We start from the raw sequence: 18,986 nt of genomic DNA on the forward strand, positions 1-18,986 counted from the left end.
CTGACAAATTCACCTCTACCCTTCTCAGAGGAAGATCTGCTTAGTCTTTTTTACATTGTTTATGAAGTAAGTTGAAGACTAAGTTCAATAGCTGTGACGTGGTTAAAAATAGCTGTACAGCTTAAGAACTGCAACTCATACCTCTCCACAGGAAGAATTATTCTCCTGGTCAAAATATTTGCCTTTTCAATGAGCTGAACTTTCTGGTCATCTGATAACAATGTAGATTCTTTCCTGTCTAGAAGAACTTTATTGTCCTCTCCTTTAACAAATAGCAGGGTGTTGTTCCCAGCTGGTTGCTAATTCATGCAATTACCATGTAAAAATCTTTCAGAACGGTATGTAGTAGATATGCAATAATTTAAGCAACAAGTATACTTTTATTTAATAAATAAATCTCATATATATGTCCCATGTATATATAAAATAGAATTTAAACTCATTTTTATTATACCTTCTCCCCATGTCCCAACCCTCCCTTTCTCTTCTCTCTTCCTTCACCCTACCCTTCAAACACACACAGACACGCACTACAACTGAGTATGGGGTGCCTTTGATGCTGAAAACATCTTTGCTGGATTTTGTAGATGACCTCTGTATTATCCAAATTCACAGATTTCACTGAGTGGTGATCATTTAGTTTGCCCTCCTGTAAATCAGGGAATTTCACTCCGTAATTCCTGCATCAGGCTATCATATTCTGCTTGAGCTAGAGGCATCTTTTTTGGAAAGATCCACAACTTTTAAGTGCTGGCTTATTCAACATGTCCTTAAACCGTTCTGAAAATAACTGCCCTCAGTTATAAGTTCATTATATTTCTGGAAGAATACATCTGAATTCAACTTTCAGCTACTGTATTTTGTCATAACTTTGTCTGCTATGCTAAAGGGACTGCTCTCAAAATCTTCGCCCCGGATAAGTACTTACAGGCCATTACTCATCTCCTAAACCTCCCTTTCTTAAGCTAAATAGACTGAGCTTCTCCAGGCTGTTGCTATAAGTCAGGGTTTGTTCACTTACTTGTTCTCAGGTTTTGAATTGTCCTTGAAACTCTTTTCTGAATCTTTTTAAGTTTATCAAAGGTTTGGTTTCTTTGTTGTTGTTGTTTTGGGGTTTTGAGGGTTTTTTCTGCATCTCAACATTAAGTAGCATGCATTTTCTAGCAGTTTTCTCACTAATACAATACACCAAAGAAAACTCCTAAATTCCACTTGAGATCCCCTGTATCTATACCAAGAGACTGCAAAGGGCATCTTAATTTCTGTATTCTGTCTCTGAATTAGTACTTTCCAAGGTACTATTCTCCATCCTACATGTATGATCTTACTGTCTGGATAATATATTTAGCAATATTAACATATTTTGAAATGATCCCCATAAACTAAGTACAGACCATCCTTCATATTTATCAACTCATCAGCTTTTGAATCATCTATGTATTTTACCAGAGATTATATTCTGTTTTCCTCAAGATCATTATCCAAATCCTCAAAGCAATGGACTGTGAAAAGATCTCTATAAAATCCAACATGAACATCCTTCATTTATTACTACTTTATGATCTGTCAATTAACCAGTCTGAAATGTATTTAATATGGGCCATGCTGACTTAGCGAAGAGCTAGGTTTCAAAAATCAGAATACCATGCAGAACTACATAATAAGTTTTTGTACCTGATTATCTTTGTAAACCAAAATTTCAGACTCAGAAAAAAAAGAAATACATAGATGAGTTCTATTCAGCATGAACAACTGGGCAAGCACCAACTCTGCTGTCTCTCTTAAATTTTCTGCTAACCAATTCTCATCTCAGTTCAACAGTTCTTTCTGTGACCATTATCAACCTATCCAGTCTAGTATTTATGTTGTAACCTGGCCATCACATTTACACTTCTGTAACAATGACAACTAAAAAAGAAAAACCCCAAAACAAAAAACAATATCTCAGAGGTCTTCAGTTGGTTAATATTTTAGACTTCTGGTGAAAATACTGACTCCTGTTATTTCTTATTCTCAGAAAAACAAAATGAGTGACCTGACACATCAGACATTCCAGAAAAGTCTTATTAATCATCACCTAATACAATCACTTTGAAATCATGAAGCATATTTTCTTTGTATCTAGACATTTAAAGAAAGATTCCTCCCTCACATAAGTGGTCCAAATCAAAATCATAAAACAGGCAACTCATTCAGACAGAATACTGATTCAATAAATAGTATGTGTTTTATTTCTGCATTTTTACCTTATAGCAAATGATATCACTCCTATTCTTTTCCTGCCCATGGTATCTCCCCATAATATGGTATAGATGCATTGACTTTACCATAGCAATACTACATATATTCCCTAACATATTACAGCAATATTAAAATATGAAAGAGAAAATTATTATTCATTAACCAAATAATATATTTTTTCCTTCTGCTCCTTAGTCCTTTGTAGTTAGGATACCTTCAGTGCAAATAGTATTTTGGAAAGACCAAAAAGAGATCACTGACCATTTCCAAATCTCTCCCAAAACAGCAGACACAGAAAGACATTGGAGACAATGAAAATCAGCAAAACATGCCTTTATCTCTGAAAAAGAAAGTTCAGAACTTAGGAACTTTCTGAAGACACTTTTTTTTCAACCCTATCCTCCAGTGTCCATCTTGTTTTGTTGCTCTTATCTTGTAAATAATTAGAAATAGAATGTAACATTTTAATCCTTGCTTTCTGGATCTAAAACAACGTCTAAGCCAGATTGGCCATTGCAATAACATCACAATTGAAGCACAGAAGAAAAAAAAGGAAGTAGCCATAAGAATGGTTTGATTTTGAAATTTTATTCTACTCTTAATATAAGTGTGGCACTGAATAAAAACTGGCACAGTGAAAGTTGATCTGACTTAGTAATTTTCATGCATAGTCTAAAGGCTTTTTTTTTCCCTAAATACTTTGTTGGCAAGTAAATCAATTTAAATATACTGTTTTGAGTTCCCACATGATCAACATAAAATGTTATTTTAAAATGGACTTTAATATTGTTCTGTACTTTTAAATTATTTATTTAATGATTTGTAATCTTTTTTACTAAATAAAGGATTGATCCCAGCGGTTGGCAATGCCATTAAATTGTGCTGGCTTATAACCAAAGTATAGCTTTTTTATTATTGCTACATACAGCTGTTAGAAAAGAAGTCATCTGAATATACATTCATGCAATCTTAATTTTTTGTGCTATACCTCTGAAATAACAAAACTTTTAATCAATTTAAGATGTTTTCAAACTGCATATAAATGCAGACTAGATTTGTAATAAGTATACAAAAGCTTTCCAATAAAAGAAAACATCTTAAAAATGCTGAATACATAATCTTTTTTAAATCACATTTAACATTTAGAAATAATACTTTTCTTAAATAAGCATTAGCAACACTTAATCAGCAAAATATTTTTCCTCAATAAAAAACAAAATAAGGGGCCTCTAGATGCAGAACTGACTAAAGAGAATGGATTTTGGGCACTTAAACTACTTAGATGCTTCAGAAATTCTCCAGAATATCTCCAGGTTCCCAGATTGCCAAGTCCTTTGATAATATAGCACTATCCTTGTAGTCTTTAGTATTAGTAGATATTTTTCTCTCCTATCCTATTTTCATTCATATATTGGAAGGAGTTAAAAGAGCAAGAAGATGTACTTTCCTTATCAGTTTTCCCACCTTCAAATAAACACGTACTAAGTGGAAATAGTTTGTTTCTGTCAGTGAAACTGAAACCAAAAGTAATTGTGGCAAAAGTTTTTCTACCCAAAAGATATTGAAGGTATTTATACTTTGAACATTAATACCATTGGAGAGACTAAAATAATCTTGATGAGCGGTAGCATTTTAAATAAAATACATCTTAAAGTGATCTCAACTATTAGGACACATCCTGTCCCATCCCATTCCCTGCCTGCCTATTCAGTGCATAACCTAAACACTTAAATATGATTTATATTCTTAACTATGCTTGTACTCTACCCCTGTCTTCTGACTGAGTTTGCACAACAGCATCAAAGGATAATTTTAATATAATCAGGGCAGACAGGTAAAAGACAACCCTACATGCCTGCAGAATTTTCAGTACTTGTGATGCCTGCCAGAGGTAACAAAACACTCTCATTAAGCTTTATAACTGCTATGCTTCATGCAAAATTCAGGGGAATGTTAATAACTAGTTCAGGACTGGGAAGTCATTGGAATCCCACATTGTCGTAGGCATAACTTTCTCATTCTCCCATTAAAATAGAGGCATAACTGTCCAATACAACTATATAGCACAGAACATTTTTATTTTCTACCTCAAATGTAATCATCTCATTGGTCTATGCAGCCTCTTTCTCAGGTGCACTGCTATTCACACTATCACTGCACCCTGCATAGAGCTACATGACCTCCGGGTGTAGGTCTAAAGCACCCTGAGGTGGGACATGCCGAGGTAGGGCCACTCTATTCTTGCTCTTGACTTGTGCTGTCTCCAGAAGCTGTGCAGCCTCACTGGAAGTCAGTTCAGTGAGCTAATACAGTTGAAAATTAAAAGGTATTGTTTGAGGACTTTTTAACTGATCCAGGTCACTGCTGCAATCGTCCCCTTATGTCTACCCACACTCTCTTCTTCTACCCCAGCTTCAATCCAGCCATATATTTCTGCTCCTTTTCTAGTACTAGCACCTGTTTGAATTCAACCTGAGTCAGCCAGAAAACTGGAAGAAAACACTTTCTACAAAAGAAGTAGGCAGTTTGCAGCCAGATAGGCTTCCTTAAATGGTGTTCATCTGATGCCACTGACACAAATCAGTGTCAATGCAACAGAAGTGGGGGAGAATTGCGTGGCCTGCTGGAGAAGGTGGCAGTGAAAGGCAACGCCTGCAGCACTTAAATTGGCTTAAGCTGTACAGAACAGAACCCTTGGACTCCAAGTCGAAACTGGACAAGGAATAAATAATATCCTTCCTTAGTATTCAGTATTTTTTAAAACTGCATTTTTTAACAGCATGACAATCAAAGAAACATTAATGGAAAAAGAGGAGAATCAACACAAATGCTATCAGGTCACGCAAACTTCTTCCCACAGTCTACGGGCTCTTTCATTGAGGCTCTGCTTCTGTGCATATTATTTGGTAGCCGTACAGCTCAAACAACCTTTGACATTACCTGCTTGGCCATATTGGCAGAAACATGTATACAGCCATGCACTGAACCAGATTAAGGAATTGATTCAACCAAACAAACATTTTGGGGGCTACGGGTTTTTGTTTGCTGGTTTTTAATTAATCTAGATCAATTTTTCACTCCTCTTAATGTGTGGCCAAAATACTATTGTAGCTCAATGGAGGGAATAGCTGAGTAGTCTTAGTAAGGAGCTGCTGAAGTGCATCATTATAAAGCACTGCCACCCAAAAACCTTCAGAGATTTAAGGTTAAAAGAAATAAAGCACAGTAATTATCGTTCAAAAGCATAACTTGATAAGTTACTGTCATTCAGACAACAAACCTTCACTTATACCAGAGTAGTTCAGTGCTATGCCTAAGCCTTTTCACTGCAACAGCACAATCACTTAACAACATTCACCTACTAACACAGTTCACAGTCCCAAAGGTACGTCTGTAATGAATGAAAAGGTGGGTATCATCCTGCATTAGGTTCACAAGACAGTAGAAAAAAAAAATCAGCATTAAGAAGGTCATATTAAGCATATTTAATAGAGTTGACTAAATTAACCAGACTAGCCTTTCTATGCATCTTTCTGGAGAAAGGGGATAAGGTTCCTACTGTAATGATCTTCTAGAGGAATTTCACTTAGATGGGTCTGAATGGCCTTCTGGATGACTCTCATCATTGATCATGGAGGATATCAAAGATGACAATGCCTGCTAGTTAAATACCTCTCCCCAGTTAGCCCCACAGAAACATAAAATGGAGACAGCTTTTTCTGTAGGTTGTACTTGTAGCATAGTTTCCTTCTCTAAGACTCAATCAACTTGCTTTATTCTAAGACATTCTGACAATGTCTACTTTGACAAAAAGAAAAAAAAAAGCCTTCATTCTGCTCGTGCTTCGGTTCACAGATTTAAAGTTCATCAGGAAGATGAGCAAATAATTAGCAATCCATCTCCGAAATATTTTGTCTGAGTGATGTGCTCAGTGCTAGAGAAACTATGACAGAGGCAAAGACAGAATTCCACTTTTCAAGACAGCATTCAGATGTCTTAATGATGAGATCCTCCATTTTCTCCCTACAACCCCTGTCTACCCATCTGCCAAGCTATGCAAAAGACAAGGCAGCTCTAGCAGGACATACCTTTCTAAAATTTTTACCCCACTAAAATTTTAGTTTCTTGCTCAGTAAAAAACTGTAAAAATCATCATTACTTCACAGTCAATAGAGAACTGATTCAACACTGAAAGTGCCCTTTTCCAAATAAACCAGACGAAAAAGATTTTTCTTGTGGCTTAACTGAGAGACACAGGTATTGGGAAGATGTTGGGGAGGTGAAACTGAAGCATTTGACAAAACCAAAGGGGCGGATTAATGAAAAAGAAGCAAGTATTAATTTAGTGAAAAGCAGAACATAAAATTATCACATGGTTCCACAGTCCAATCACTACTTACTTTTTCCCTTTCTCATAATTCACTGTGTCTCAGGAACTTTAAGACTTTACTTAGCACAAAAAAGATATAAAAACCCTTCCCTTCCCAAAATTAATCACTACTATTCAAATCTTAATTCAAGCTTTTTAAATATAAACAAGTCTTCAACAAGAAGTGTGCATAACAAAGCTAAAAAAGAGCCAATAAAGCATTATTTTACTACCTGAAAGAATAAAAACATACAGACAGGTTAGAATAATGAATGTTATTAATTTCTATTATTTATTAAAACATCCATCATGAACAGGTAAAGAAGCCAAAGCACATTTTATTCACTTTAAAATAAGAGTGTCATAGTACACCAAATTATTTTGTATGTGGGCAAGGACTTAATATTTGTTACACTTAATAGCTTTGATTAAAACATATATGTTCAAGTGCAGGAGATGACATTATTTACAACAATGAGCAAAGTTGTAATTACTTAAGTAGGGACTTTAATATTGCTGTTCAAATAACAAGCAGCAATAAAGGTAGGAACTCCCCATTTTACAGACCATTACCAGTAAAGAATGATTAACTAAGATTTTCATTTCCACTGAAGAAAAAAAAAAAAAGAATCTCACTCTATTTTAACTGTGATTTAATTGTCAGCTGCCCATCATCCATTGCTTTTCAGGAGTATTCACAGGTATGAAGAACTAGAGCATAACAAACAATTGTATATGGATAATGAGAGGAAAATAATATAGGAATAGGTATAAATGAATAACAGTCACATCTCTCCCCATTGGTGGATCAACCCCTAATGTTCGTTGGGAGAGAAATCATACGATGTCCTACTGGTCATTCTGCCTCCCCACTAAATCCATGTTTTGTCACTAATGGTAGCAAAGACAACTCCCTAAATGCCATCCTATCCAACCTGCTTGTTCTGCATTTCACTAGTTTCAAAGCAAAACTGAAATTAAAACTGATCTACCAGAAGTAGATCCTTGTAAAGAATTGGTTTTAAAGATAAGATGTTTTAAAGTTGTACCTCAATAAGCATTTCAAAAAAAAAAAATCCCATAAAAGACAAACACTGCTATTAAATCTCTACTGATAAGAAAGCAGAGAAGCATGGCACTGTTTCCACACAGTTATGACATGTAGGCTGCTGATGAAAAAATGAGCAAGATCACATCTTTCTGTAGTGTTTAAGGTTTAAGATATAGTGAACTTTTCATATCCACTGGGTTTCTGTAGTCATGGACATAAACTGCCAAATCAACAACTGCTTGATGCACTGGCATGATGCACTTCCATGTTTTAACAGTCTTGCAATATTACATCCCAAAGAAGCATGCTTAAATACAATAATTTCTATCTTCTCATTCAGAATCTAATATTTTATTCTTGGGCAGCAGAAGTAAATAACTACAAATCTCAAGAGATTTCATAAGTACGATATGGTAGAGAGGAAAAAACAGACAAATTAAGGAGCTATCTTGATGTAAGAGAGATGTCTCTAACACAAATGAAATAAAATCTGAAACATTTATGGATCTTTTAAAACAGAAGCTGCTTATTTCAAATCTGCATCCAGGAAAAAAAAATCTATGTTGTTATTGATCATCCCTTGATGATCAGCAATGACCTAGGTAAAAATACACCTTTTCTAAAGTTAATTCTCTGGAAGTCATGCCTGCCAAAAAATCATGATATTAAACTAGTACTAGACTTCTATATTGCAGTCTTATGTATGTTTTTTTCCAAATTAAAATAAAACATAGATCAAGTGTCCTTTACTCTCCCACTCAACACATACCTTTTTGTATAATCAGATCAAAAGACGATGTACATAACGCTAAGCGTATGAATTAGATGAAGAAAGGAACAAGTTTTAAAAGAATTTTTAAGTTTGGCTTTAATTTTCTGTATATAAGTATATACACTATACACAATGTGGTGCGCATTAAGAGTTTTAATTTTAACTTTGAATCTTCTGACTTGACTGTATCATAAGTGAAAATTGATTGACTTATCTAAAACTGCACTAATTTAAAACTTCCGTTGCACTTGGGAATGTTTGGACATCTACTTATTTCTTTAGCTGCATAAGACAGCAGTTGTTTGGTTCTATGGAAACCTCAATCTTCCAGAGGAAGAGGTTCTACATTGTCACTTTCATACAGCATTAGAAATCATAGAGCTAGAAACGCTCACTCAATTCACGTGTAAAGCTGCTTTAAATACATTTATTTAAATACCTACTTTTATGAGCTAATTCCCCAGGAAACTACACTAAGAACAAAAAGTCAGGATTCTAAGTATGATGAAAACATCATTGCTTCTACTTTCTTTTTGCTTCTTTGTTTTTAGAAAGCATAGTTAATCAAAGATCAAATTTGGTCCTTATCTGTGACCTAAAGAAGCAAGTGAAAGTATGCCAGCCCTGAAAACATAATGGGCCATCCAAGAGTTACAGTATAGTTATTGTACAGCAGAAAAGCCTGATTTTTTTTTCCTTTAAGCAAAAGGGTTTTTTTCTAAGTTTAGAAAGATTACCCTTCAGTACAACCTATTCCGGTCTACAGTTACACCTAAAAAAAATAGTCTTAATTTCAAATAACCAGACTCATTTCTCGAATTCATTACTACAATTTGTTTTATTATGTGGCCATATTCTTCTCTAAGTTTCCTCGACTAGGAGTCTACTCATACAAAACAGCTAGACCTTATTTTGGGATGCAGCTCAGAAGCATATCTATTTTCCATCAAAGACTTTGCAGGTATCTAGAGCGTACAATGCTGATGATTTTAGATTTTATTCTGAGTTGATGTTTCTGTTTCATTTGATCACATATGCTAACAACCTCTTCTTGAAAATTAAGGTTCAAGTTAATAGCTCATCGTGTTCAGCAACAGAGTTCTGTTTAGTGGTTATGTCTCAGAAGAGACTTGTACAAATGCCTTAAACTCCACCATCTGAACAAGGCTGCAGTGAGTGTTAAGTGTAGCAACCATGTATAAAGAGAAAATGATACAAGTTTAGCTTGACAAACAATTCCACTAATAAGAGTAAATGATCTGTGATTGATACTGTTCTCCTGCTTACACCATGCACTACCACAATCAACAGCTTGTAAGGCATCATTCTTCCTACAGGTCTGCTCGTCCTTGCTGGATTCTGCATCAACAACCCTTCAGACAGGTATATGCAGGGAATGAACTCGAGCTCTGAACATCTGGAAAGTTCTGTTTTTGTTGCTTGAGTTTTATAACCAACGCTGAAATCTTAGTCCCCAAAAAATCAACCACAAAAGCTCCCAATGACTCTTGATGTCCCACATTCCCCTTTTTTCCTTCTACAGTAAGACCTTACTGACCACTGGTAAGAATAAGGATGCTGAACTGGACAGATCCTTTGTCTCAGAACATACAGTCTTTCATTCTTATTTCTTAGAGGCAGCATTCCAGGTCTATTAGCTTTAACCTTGTAAGTGACCTAGCCACTACAACATGACTAAAAAAATCACACTATGTTACCATGAACCATGTTTTATGTATATCTAATTAGAGGAAAATCAGGTGCTAAATTCAAAGCATAAGTAACAAGTCTGATTATCAGCAAGCCAGACTATAATCCAGATAACTTTCCTGAAGTTATTTTGAATCATTTTGTACTCTTGATGTATCTACACTGTCAATTGTAACAAAGATGTTATCAATACACAGATGACGTTTCATTAAAGAACTGCACTTTTTGGAAAGAACTTCAAAACTTTTGAATAGCCATTACATACAACACTCAACACATTATGGTATCAGGGAAGCATTCTGGGGGCAAGATACATTCATTTTTACAGTGTTAAAAATGTACCCCAATGGTCTCCCTGAGTATCACAGCACACTTCCCAAAGCTTGCTTTAAACGGTGATGTCTTCAAACTAAAGCCAAATTTTTATTATTTGCTAGAACAAGCAAATTTCCATAAACTAGTGTTTTACAGAAAGTAAAGTGAGGATGCTTACAGAAGTATTTAAATGCATTTACAAAATGAAAATCAAGAAGTCATTTTAAAAAGCAAAGTACATCTCTTTCCTTCCCTGACCATCCAGCATAGTCTGAAAGAATGGGGTTTGATTTTTCAGATGCTACTACGACAGTCAAAGTCTGAACATTAAGATTTAATTTACTTAAAAGCTGTGAAACCTTTAGAAACTGTGGGGGCCGAAGGGTTGGAGAGGCATAACCATATATGTGGTTAGGCCACTTAAAACACATAACTTATCTTTCCCCACAAAGAACTAAAACAAACAAACCATCATACAAAACATGGCCAAGAAGAAAGATTTGATCAGACTTATACTAATTTATTTTATGCAGCATGATTTTAAAAGGTGCAACCTCATTGAAGAATCACAACAAAACTGATAGTTACAGTAATTACTTTGTTTCCTTATTCAATCAAACAGATATATAGTTAAAAATATTGAATATATATTTAACTTGTTTTATTTCACATTTCATGCCAGCAAAGTGGCTTCAAAATCATGAAAACCCCAAAAATCTATGGTTAAAAGATTTTTTAAATCAATATCCATCTATGTATTCATACATACTTACAGACTTGCAAAAGATCTACAACAGATCACCATTAAGGGACACATGTAAATCTTATGAGGATTTTTATTAAAACAGTAAATAGTCTTGCTTTTATAGTGTATTGAACCAGTAACTTGCCAATTTTATTTTCCTCCAAATAATATGAGAGAAGTTCAAAGAACTTATTTCAAAGAACACAAAATTCTGTGTGCAAATATTAAAAGCCCATCAAAAATTAGAAAAGTAAAAGCTCTGCTTAGAAAGACATGTTATGGCTTTGGAGAACACACCTGATCACCAAAAATTCAGTGCGTTTTCTCTGACAATATATTGCTAGTCCAAAAAACATTCTAAAATTGAAAGTTCTATAAGTTGAATATTAAAATTAGGAATGTTTTATTTAAAGATAAACAAAAAAAGCAAATGCACTGTATTTATTGACATGTAAGCTTATCACATGTTGTCCAAACATCCAAAACCTCACAGGCACAGAAGTAGTTAATGGGAAGAGACTTATGCATTCCTTTTCACCTTGCAAATATATCCAAAAATAATACATAACCCAATAAGGAATCTAATACAGAACTTTAACAGTGACATTATTGGCATGCATATCAACTATAGCCAATAGATCTACACATCCAGTCATCACACACTCAAAAAGTTAGTCTGTCAAAATTTTGTACCAAACATAGACTTTACAAGCTTGGAGCACTTATCAGATAGAGAGGAAACCCAAACTGTTAGTAATTTTCCCACAGGTTTGGCACAGGTCAGACACACTGCAATAGTCAGGAATAAATGAAGCTGCACCTACAGGGAAGTCAAAGAGAAATACTGCATTCCTGACACTGCTCCAACTACATCAACCTTCTTGAAGAACAAGAGTCTGTGACATGTCTCATTAAGTTCTTTGTGTCCAATAATTTATCCTCATTCAAGAGGTACTAAAAGTAGACATAGTCAAAGCAACCTTCTGCAATAGTACAAACTTTTAAGTTGGAAGTAATTATTCTGCAACTGTAGATGCAACTGGCACATTAGCCAACATCTTTGAATAAACAACCTCAAGAAATAAAGCCACACTCTTTATCACATCTGTGAAAAAGAGAGACTGTGAAGGTAAGAATTATCAGAGCCTCATATCCTCTGTGGATGGGCCATCTCCCTCCCTCTCCTTCTCTCCTATCTTTTCTTCCCTAGCAGACACTGGTAATTCGACGCAAGCTAGCATGAAAAAAGAATTATTTTTGTATCATTCATGTTTATAAAACAGACTTTGTATATAAAAACTGCTAAAACAGCTCATTAGCTGTGAATCATTTGCAACTCTACACAGGGCTTAAGTAGAATTTAATTCCTTTGGCCCTCAATATTTGAATTACAGGAGTTTTGGCAACTCACAAGGCCAGTGACACAGAGCCTCTCCTGGGTTGTCTAGAGCCCTGGGACAGAAGATTTGAGATAACATGCACTGAGGAAAGGCAATGGGGCAAGAGAAGTGGAAACAGGTCATGAAGTTTCTTGTGCTAAACATGGTCGTTCCATTCCTACTGTGTTCTTTCATTGTCTCTCTACCCTAAGAAAGCTAAAGTCACTGAAAGGGGATCAACAGCAAATCCCCAATTCTGTTTCATGCTAAATCTACAGTTCCTAGGGGTTGTAAGCAACACAAACTGTTAGATACAAATTCTTAGTCTTGTTTAGCTACTAGGTTTTGTCAAGCAAGGCTCGCTTGGTCTATTACCTCTTCTGAAATAATAACATTCACACCATTCATTAGTTGTCAAACTAGAACCATAAAGTCAACCATTACAGCTCAATGACTGTAAGACCCCCTTTATGAACAGATGTCACTGATATTTAACCAAGATTTTAAGAATCAGCACATAAGAAACAAACGCAGAATATAGGCCCCAAGATATTTTGGACTTCCTGCAAGACAGATTGAATAAAAATGAACCATTTCAATGGGAAAGAAATCGCAACTGCCCAAATGGGCAATTCCAATTTTCGTTACGAACATTTTTAATCAAACAGCTATAAAATATTACAACAAACTCCAAGTTATGTATTGCAGTTAATGGAATTAATCTTTCAGTTAGGTTAAGCAAAACCAGGGCTTAAACTTCCCAGTAAAAGCACTGAAAACAGGATGATGTGATTGCTGCAGGTGTGGTATAAGGTTTGGTAATTTCCATGGAGTATCCAATTTTCAACTGAATGACAGCATTTCTCCTTAGGTTTTCAATATTTTACAATTTCAGAAATTAGTACAGAAGCTGAGGAATAACCCACAGTATCAGAAACATATTTTGCTATTTGTGAACACTGCTGCATAAACAAAGTTTAAATCTTCACAGAATACGTGTCTTTGAGCCTGATTTATTAGGTGATCAAACCTGACACAGATCATAATGCAAGGCCATAGAATTTCAGCCAATTATTCCTGAAATTAGTTTCGGCTTGTGATTTCACTATATCTGCATAATTTAATGTTGAAGGCTTTAGTTCTAAAAATAAAAACAACAAAATAAACCATCTTCTGAAGTGAAATATCATCTTTAGAATATTGGGACACTTCCCATTCTACAAAACATATTGCAATTAATACATTTGGGACTACAGGACTTTATATACGTTATCCTCTAATATTTTAATGGAAAAATTCATAAACTTTAAGTCACCTTAAAATGCTAGGTTTATGAGCAATGTCAGTGCGAAACACAAAGTGAAGAAAAGATACCAATACATATGTGTACTTGCAAAGTTCACATGAACTGTTTCATTTACTTCCTGTTAAAACCCAGTAAAAATGTTTTAATATGAGTAGCAACCACAACCCAAGTCTAACTATATAGTTACTCAAATGGATCCAGCCAGTGGGTCATGTATACCATCAGCTGTAACAGAAATACTTAGAGCAAAGATGGAAACACCTTGTAGTTTGTGTAGATATAATCTACAACAAGCATAAAATTTAAAACACTTCCACTTCACTTAGTATAAGAAAGTTACTAAATTTTAGAAAATGGACACTTTTCTAAACTCAGCACAACCTTGGTATTTGCCCACCAACTGCCATTTGGTACTTCTGACCTGCCAGCTAACATACAATTGGACTGGGAAGTAGTTCTACGAGATGACGTCCACATTTCATCAAACAAAAATTTGTCATACCAACAACTATTCTGGATGATTTTAATTTCAGCTGTCACTGCAAGGGTCTGCAAGAGGAAGTCAGGTGAGATGACTGCACAGACAGCAACCATCATTTGTTTTCTAAATGAACTATCTAACTGATTTGGGTACCATACTTCTAATCGTTCCAGTGAAGATGATGAGAGTAAGCAACAATCTTGCAAGGGGCAGGAATCAGTTGGCACAGTAAAGCAAACTTGTCACAGTGTAAAAGTAAGCCTTGTATTTGCCCAAGTAGCTGTAAGTGTACACAGGATTTTCTCAAAGCTACAGTAATGCAGAAGGCTGCAGGCATAGATAAAGAAAGATGCCATAAGACATCAACACATACTGACATAAATTTGAGGAAAAAGAACGCGCCACCTTTTCTGGTTTTCTCCTTTACCTGTCTTGTTCACCAGTTTCTCCAAGTCTGTCCTGCTATCATGTTGCCATTAGAAGAATCAAACTTTCAAATGGCAAGACTATGTCATTTGCCTCATCCATAGAGGTTGACAAGACTACCATTTGTTTCACTTTCCATGCCTCTTCTCTTCAATGCTTTTCAATAAATGTTTCATGTCTTCCTCTGATCTTCTTCACATACACACCCCAAGAAAGCTGGTAATCATTATCACAACCCCAGAAAAAGCTTATGAGCAAATAACATACAAGAGCTACATCCAGCCCAACGAAGTCATCCTCTCAGCCTGTTAGAGTATTTCAAGGTTTCTGTCCTTGAATCACTGGCCTACAGTCAGGGTCCCTCTCTCCAGAGATTATATCCTGAATAAAAATAAAAATTATCCCACAAACAAAAACTGAATCTGTAAAAGATTTTTTTTAAGAAAGGAACTTACCTGCATTTTTAACTTTGATTATAAGAGGATTTCTCATTTGTATTTTGGAAGAACTATGACATTTATTAGCAACAGCAGTTAGTATTCATATTTAGTCTAACAGTCTCAAATAGATTATAAACTTTTTTGGATCAAGACATGATCAAGATTCAGAAGCAAAAATGGAGATATAACAAATGGCACTGGATTTCAATCACTGGATTCAAAGAATATTATACTGCATGAACTACAAAGAACACATCCAAGAAGCAGAGGTAGAAACCCAGTCAACTACCTGTGGTAGTTCACCGAAGGGTCTAAATCACCTAGTATTCAATATTTCAGGTCAACTTCCAGTTAGGTACTTCCTTAACTAGATGTTCACTACATTTAAATTATTTATGATTCCTGCCTTTTCAGGCTCTGAAACGTCATTGTCAAAAATGCACGGCAATTTAGAAAAAAAAATTAAAAAGAGATAGCTTGACCACTTCTGAGCCCAAAACATTAACAATTTCAGCATCTCAAATACGCTTTGCATTTGCACAATTAAAGAATGTGTCTGATTTAAAAAATAAAGAAGCAGTTAATCAGTTCTGCCATTTTGAGAAACAGGCTTTTGCCCAATGGACAGAACATCTAGCCTGTCTAGAAAGGACGGTCATGCTGAATAGACTACAGAGCCTTTCACACAAGTCAACATTTTGCACACAAACTTAGACTACCAAGAAGATGAATAAATACTGGTCACTATTAACCTCAGTCCAATGTCCAGCAAATAAGAGTTTTCTGGTCATTTTTTATGCTTGCCAGAACAGATAGCCTGTGGTCAGTCTTTGCCCAAATATGGTAACACACAAAGAGCAAGTATTGGCCACAGCATAGTCTAGGGGGCTCAAATCTTTAATTTAACAGAACTTCCTCTGAAGTCAAAGTAAGGTTTTGGCAATTCCTTCCACATGCAGAGTGGTCCCTAAATTTCTTTCCTACTTCCAGGGATGAGCCCTTCAAGACTGGCTTAAGCCACATTATGAGCATGGGGAAACCTGCTAAAACAATCAACCATGATTTATCTGTCTTGGGAAGACAGGCCTTCAGTCTTCTTGTCTATCAGTTCAGCACCTCCACTGAGCATTCAACTTGCTTAAAATATAAGTGCACATGGGATACTTTTCACTGTCTTATGTAGGTCTTTCCACCCATGGCAGCACAGATGTAATTCCATTAACAGCAGATACATGTGCACCAGCACTACAGTAAGACATCTTCCATAATAAAGTGTTCGAAAGGCTGTCTCATTTGACCTTAAAATTCCAGCCTCTGGATATAAATAATTTTTTAAGAACACTGCCTTAATGCATATTAACTACAAGATATAAACATTTTTGGGTTTGGATGACTACTTATTTACCCAAAAGACAAGAATGGGTCCAAAACAATAAATGCTTTTCACTCCCAGGGATGACTTCTCATAAAAATAAAAACAAGGAAGTTAAATCCAAGAGAACCATAATGCTTTTCAATTAAGGGTAAGGATGTGAAATTGCCACACATAAGACAGGAAATTCAAAGTTAGGCTGTCATCTCATTCCCTTCTTCACCCCAAAACCCTCCTCTCCTCTCCTGTTAGCATACCCTTCGACCACCTCCCGAGCAGCGAGTGAAGGATGGCATGTCAGAGCCTTAACTTTGAATCTCTTGGCTTCTCTCACAACCTTAACCTTATTGTTAAAGCACGTAGAGCTGAAGAGTTTAAATTTTAATATTTTGCATCACCGCGGCTTGCTGCACGGCCAAGGCACAGGATGGTAGCCCAGGACTTTGGTACAGACACAAATCCAAGAGGAAAGCCCCTCTGCCCTCCCCCCTCCGGACACATGCAGTAACTCGGCTTTGCACACATTTTTGCACACCACCGGGCTAGCACTTTTGTGTGCTCACTCTCCGAGCAAGTCGCGGCTGTCAGCGCTGCTCCCCACCATCTAGCACCCCCCCTTCTCCTTCGGGAGTCAAAGTGTTGTGCGAATGTGTGCGTGTGCGGTGGGGGGGGAAGCACAGGCCACTGGTAACACTTTGCCGTCTCCTCCTTTCAGTCATATTTCCGTCCTCCTCCAGCAAAACTGGGGAGGGAAGGGGGGGCGGGGGGCCAGGCGCCGCGGTGGGGAAACGCACACACTGGGCCCAACGAGGAGGGGGCAGCAGCAGCAAGTGTGGGTGACAAGATCGCAGTGTTTCCGAAGAGCAACAAAAAGAAGGGTGGGGTGGCCGGCGGGGCCGGGGACAGGGCTGGTGCTCTGGGGCTGTTACCTCGTAGAGTTCCTCGGAAGCCATGCTGGGGAGTCTCACAAGGTGGAGTTGGGTGCTGGTTTGGAAATACTTTGTTTCAGTTGGGGTCTGCGTGGCCTCCTCCTCCTCTTCTCCCTCTCCCTCCTCTTTTTCTGCCTCTCCCTCCTCCTCCTCCTCCTCTTCTTCTTCTTCTTCTCCTCCTCCTCCTCCTCCTCTTCTTCTTCTTCTTCCTCCTCCTCCTCCCTGCGCGTCTCTCTCCAGCGCAACTAACAGCTCCGCTCGCTAAATGCCAGTGAGGTGGTGTTGCTGCTGCTGGTGGCGGCGGCGGCGGTGCTGTGCGCAGAGCAGCTGCGCAACTCGCCCGCTCGCTCCCTCTGGCTCGCTCCCTCTGGCTCGCGCTCCCTCTCGCACACTCCCGCACACGCACACACACGCGCGCACACACTCAGTCGCGCGCACACTCGCTCGCACGCCCGCTCTCCCACACTGGAGCACTCGCGGCGGCGGCGGCGCCCCGCACCCCCACCCCCACCCCCACCCCTCCGTCCCCGGATCGCTCGCTCTCTCGCTCGCTCCCCAGGAACACTAATCGAGCGCAGAGAGAGCGCCACACGCAACCACCCCGCCTCGCCTCCAGCCACCCCCAGCTCCGTCCTCCCCCCGCTTTGATCTCCCATTGTCTGCTCAGCTGAGCGCGGCGCCTTGTGGGGGGCGCGGGGCGCGCGCCGGGCCTGAGCGCGGGGCGGCGGGAGGCAGCCCGCGGGCGGCCCGGGCCCGCTTCCTGCCGCCGCCGCCCGACGGCCCCGCCGGACGGCCGTGGAGTTTGGAGGGGCGGCCGGCCCGGGGGGGCGCCGGCACGCACGTGCGCCGCGGCGGATGGCTGCGCGCCCTCCAAGAGGGAGAGGCGCGCTCGTGGCGCGCGGCCGCGCTCGCCGCTGCGCACCCCTCGCCACGGCCAGCCCGCTGCCTCCCCACACGTCCTGCTGTGCTTCTGCTCCGACCTAGCACTAAACCCACACCTCCCTTACTCATCCCTCCATTGCCCTACCAGCCCTCGTCCTGGCCCCACTACAGCGCACGTGTCTCAGCGTGTCCCCGTGCCGATTCCTCATCCTGCTTCATTGCCCCAGTCTATCCCCACCCCATGTGTAAGCAACATTATCATGTGATCATGGCTGCATATGTTCTTCAGCCCGAACTTACTTGGTTGAATGTCTCTGCCATAAAACAGTGGAGTGATGGACACTGGGCAAATCTGTGAGGGAACTAAGCAATCCTTGTTGAGCATTGCCAACCGCAAATATGGGGCTTACGTCTCCTAACCATGTTGACAAAATCAGGAAGGCCCCACCACAACCTCCCAGGTATGATGGGTCAAAACAAGGCGATGGTATTGTTAAATTTCCCATGAGTCCAGTGTAGTTACACCATGCAATTTGTTCTTGTCACCTAATATGTCATCTGGGGGTGT

At 38.4% G+C, this 18,986-nt stretch overlaps 1 protein-coding gene across 1 annotated transcript in view; it reads right to left on the bottom strand.

Annotated features, from left to right (window-relative positions):
• The window catches only part of CDYL (chromodomain Y like), a 105,965-nt gene extending 87,919 nt beyond the window's left edge, over positions 1–18,046 (bottom strand). Inside the window, exon 1 of the mRNA XM_026114899.2 lies at positions 17,537–18,046. Within this exon, the coding sequence (XP_025970684.1) occupies positions 17,537–17,560 (24 nt within the window). The 5' untranslated portion in view covers positions 17,561–18,046. The remainder of the gene's footprint in view (positions 1–17,536) is intronic.
• Between the last annotated feature and the right edge of the window lie 940 nt (positions 18,047–18,986).

Source organism: Dromaius novaehollandiae, chromosome 2 (genome assembly GCF_036370855.1).
Source record: "Dromaius novaehollandiae isolate bDroNov1 chromosome 2, bDroNov1.hap1, whole genome shotgun sequence".
Classification (NCBI taxonomy): domain Eukaryota; kingdom Metazoa; phylum Chordata; class Aves; order Casuariiformes; family Dromaiidae; genus Dromaius; species Dromaius novaehollandiae.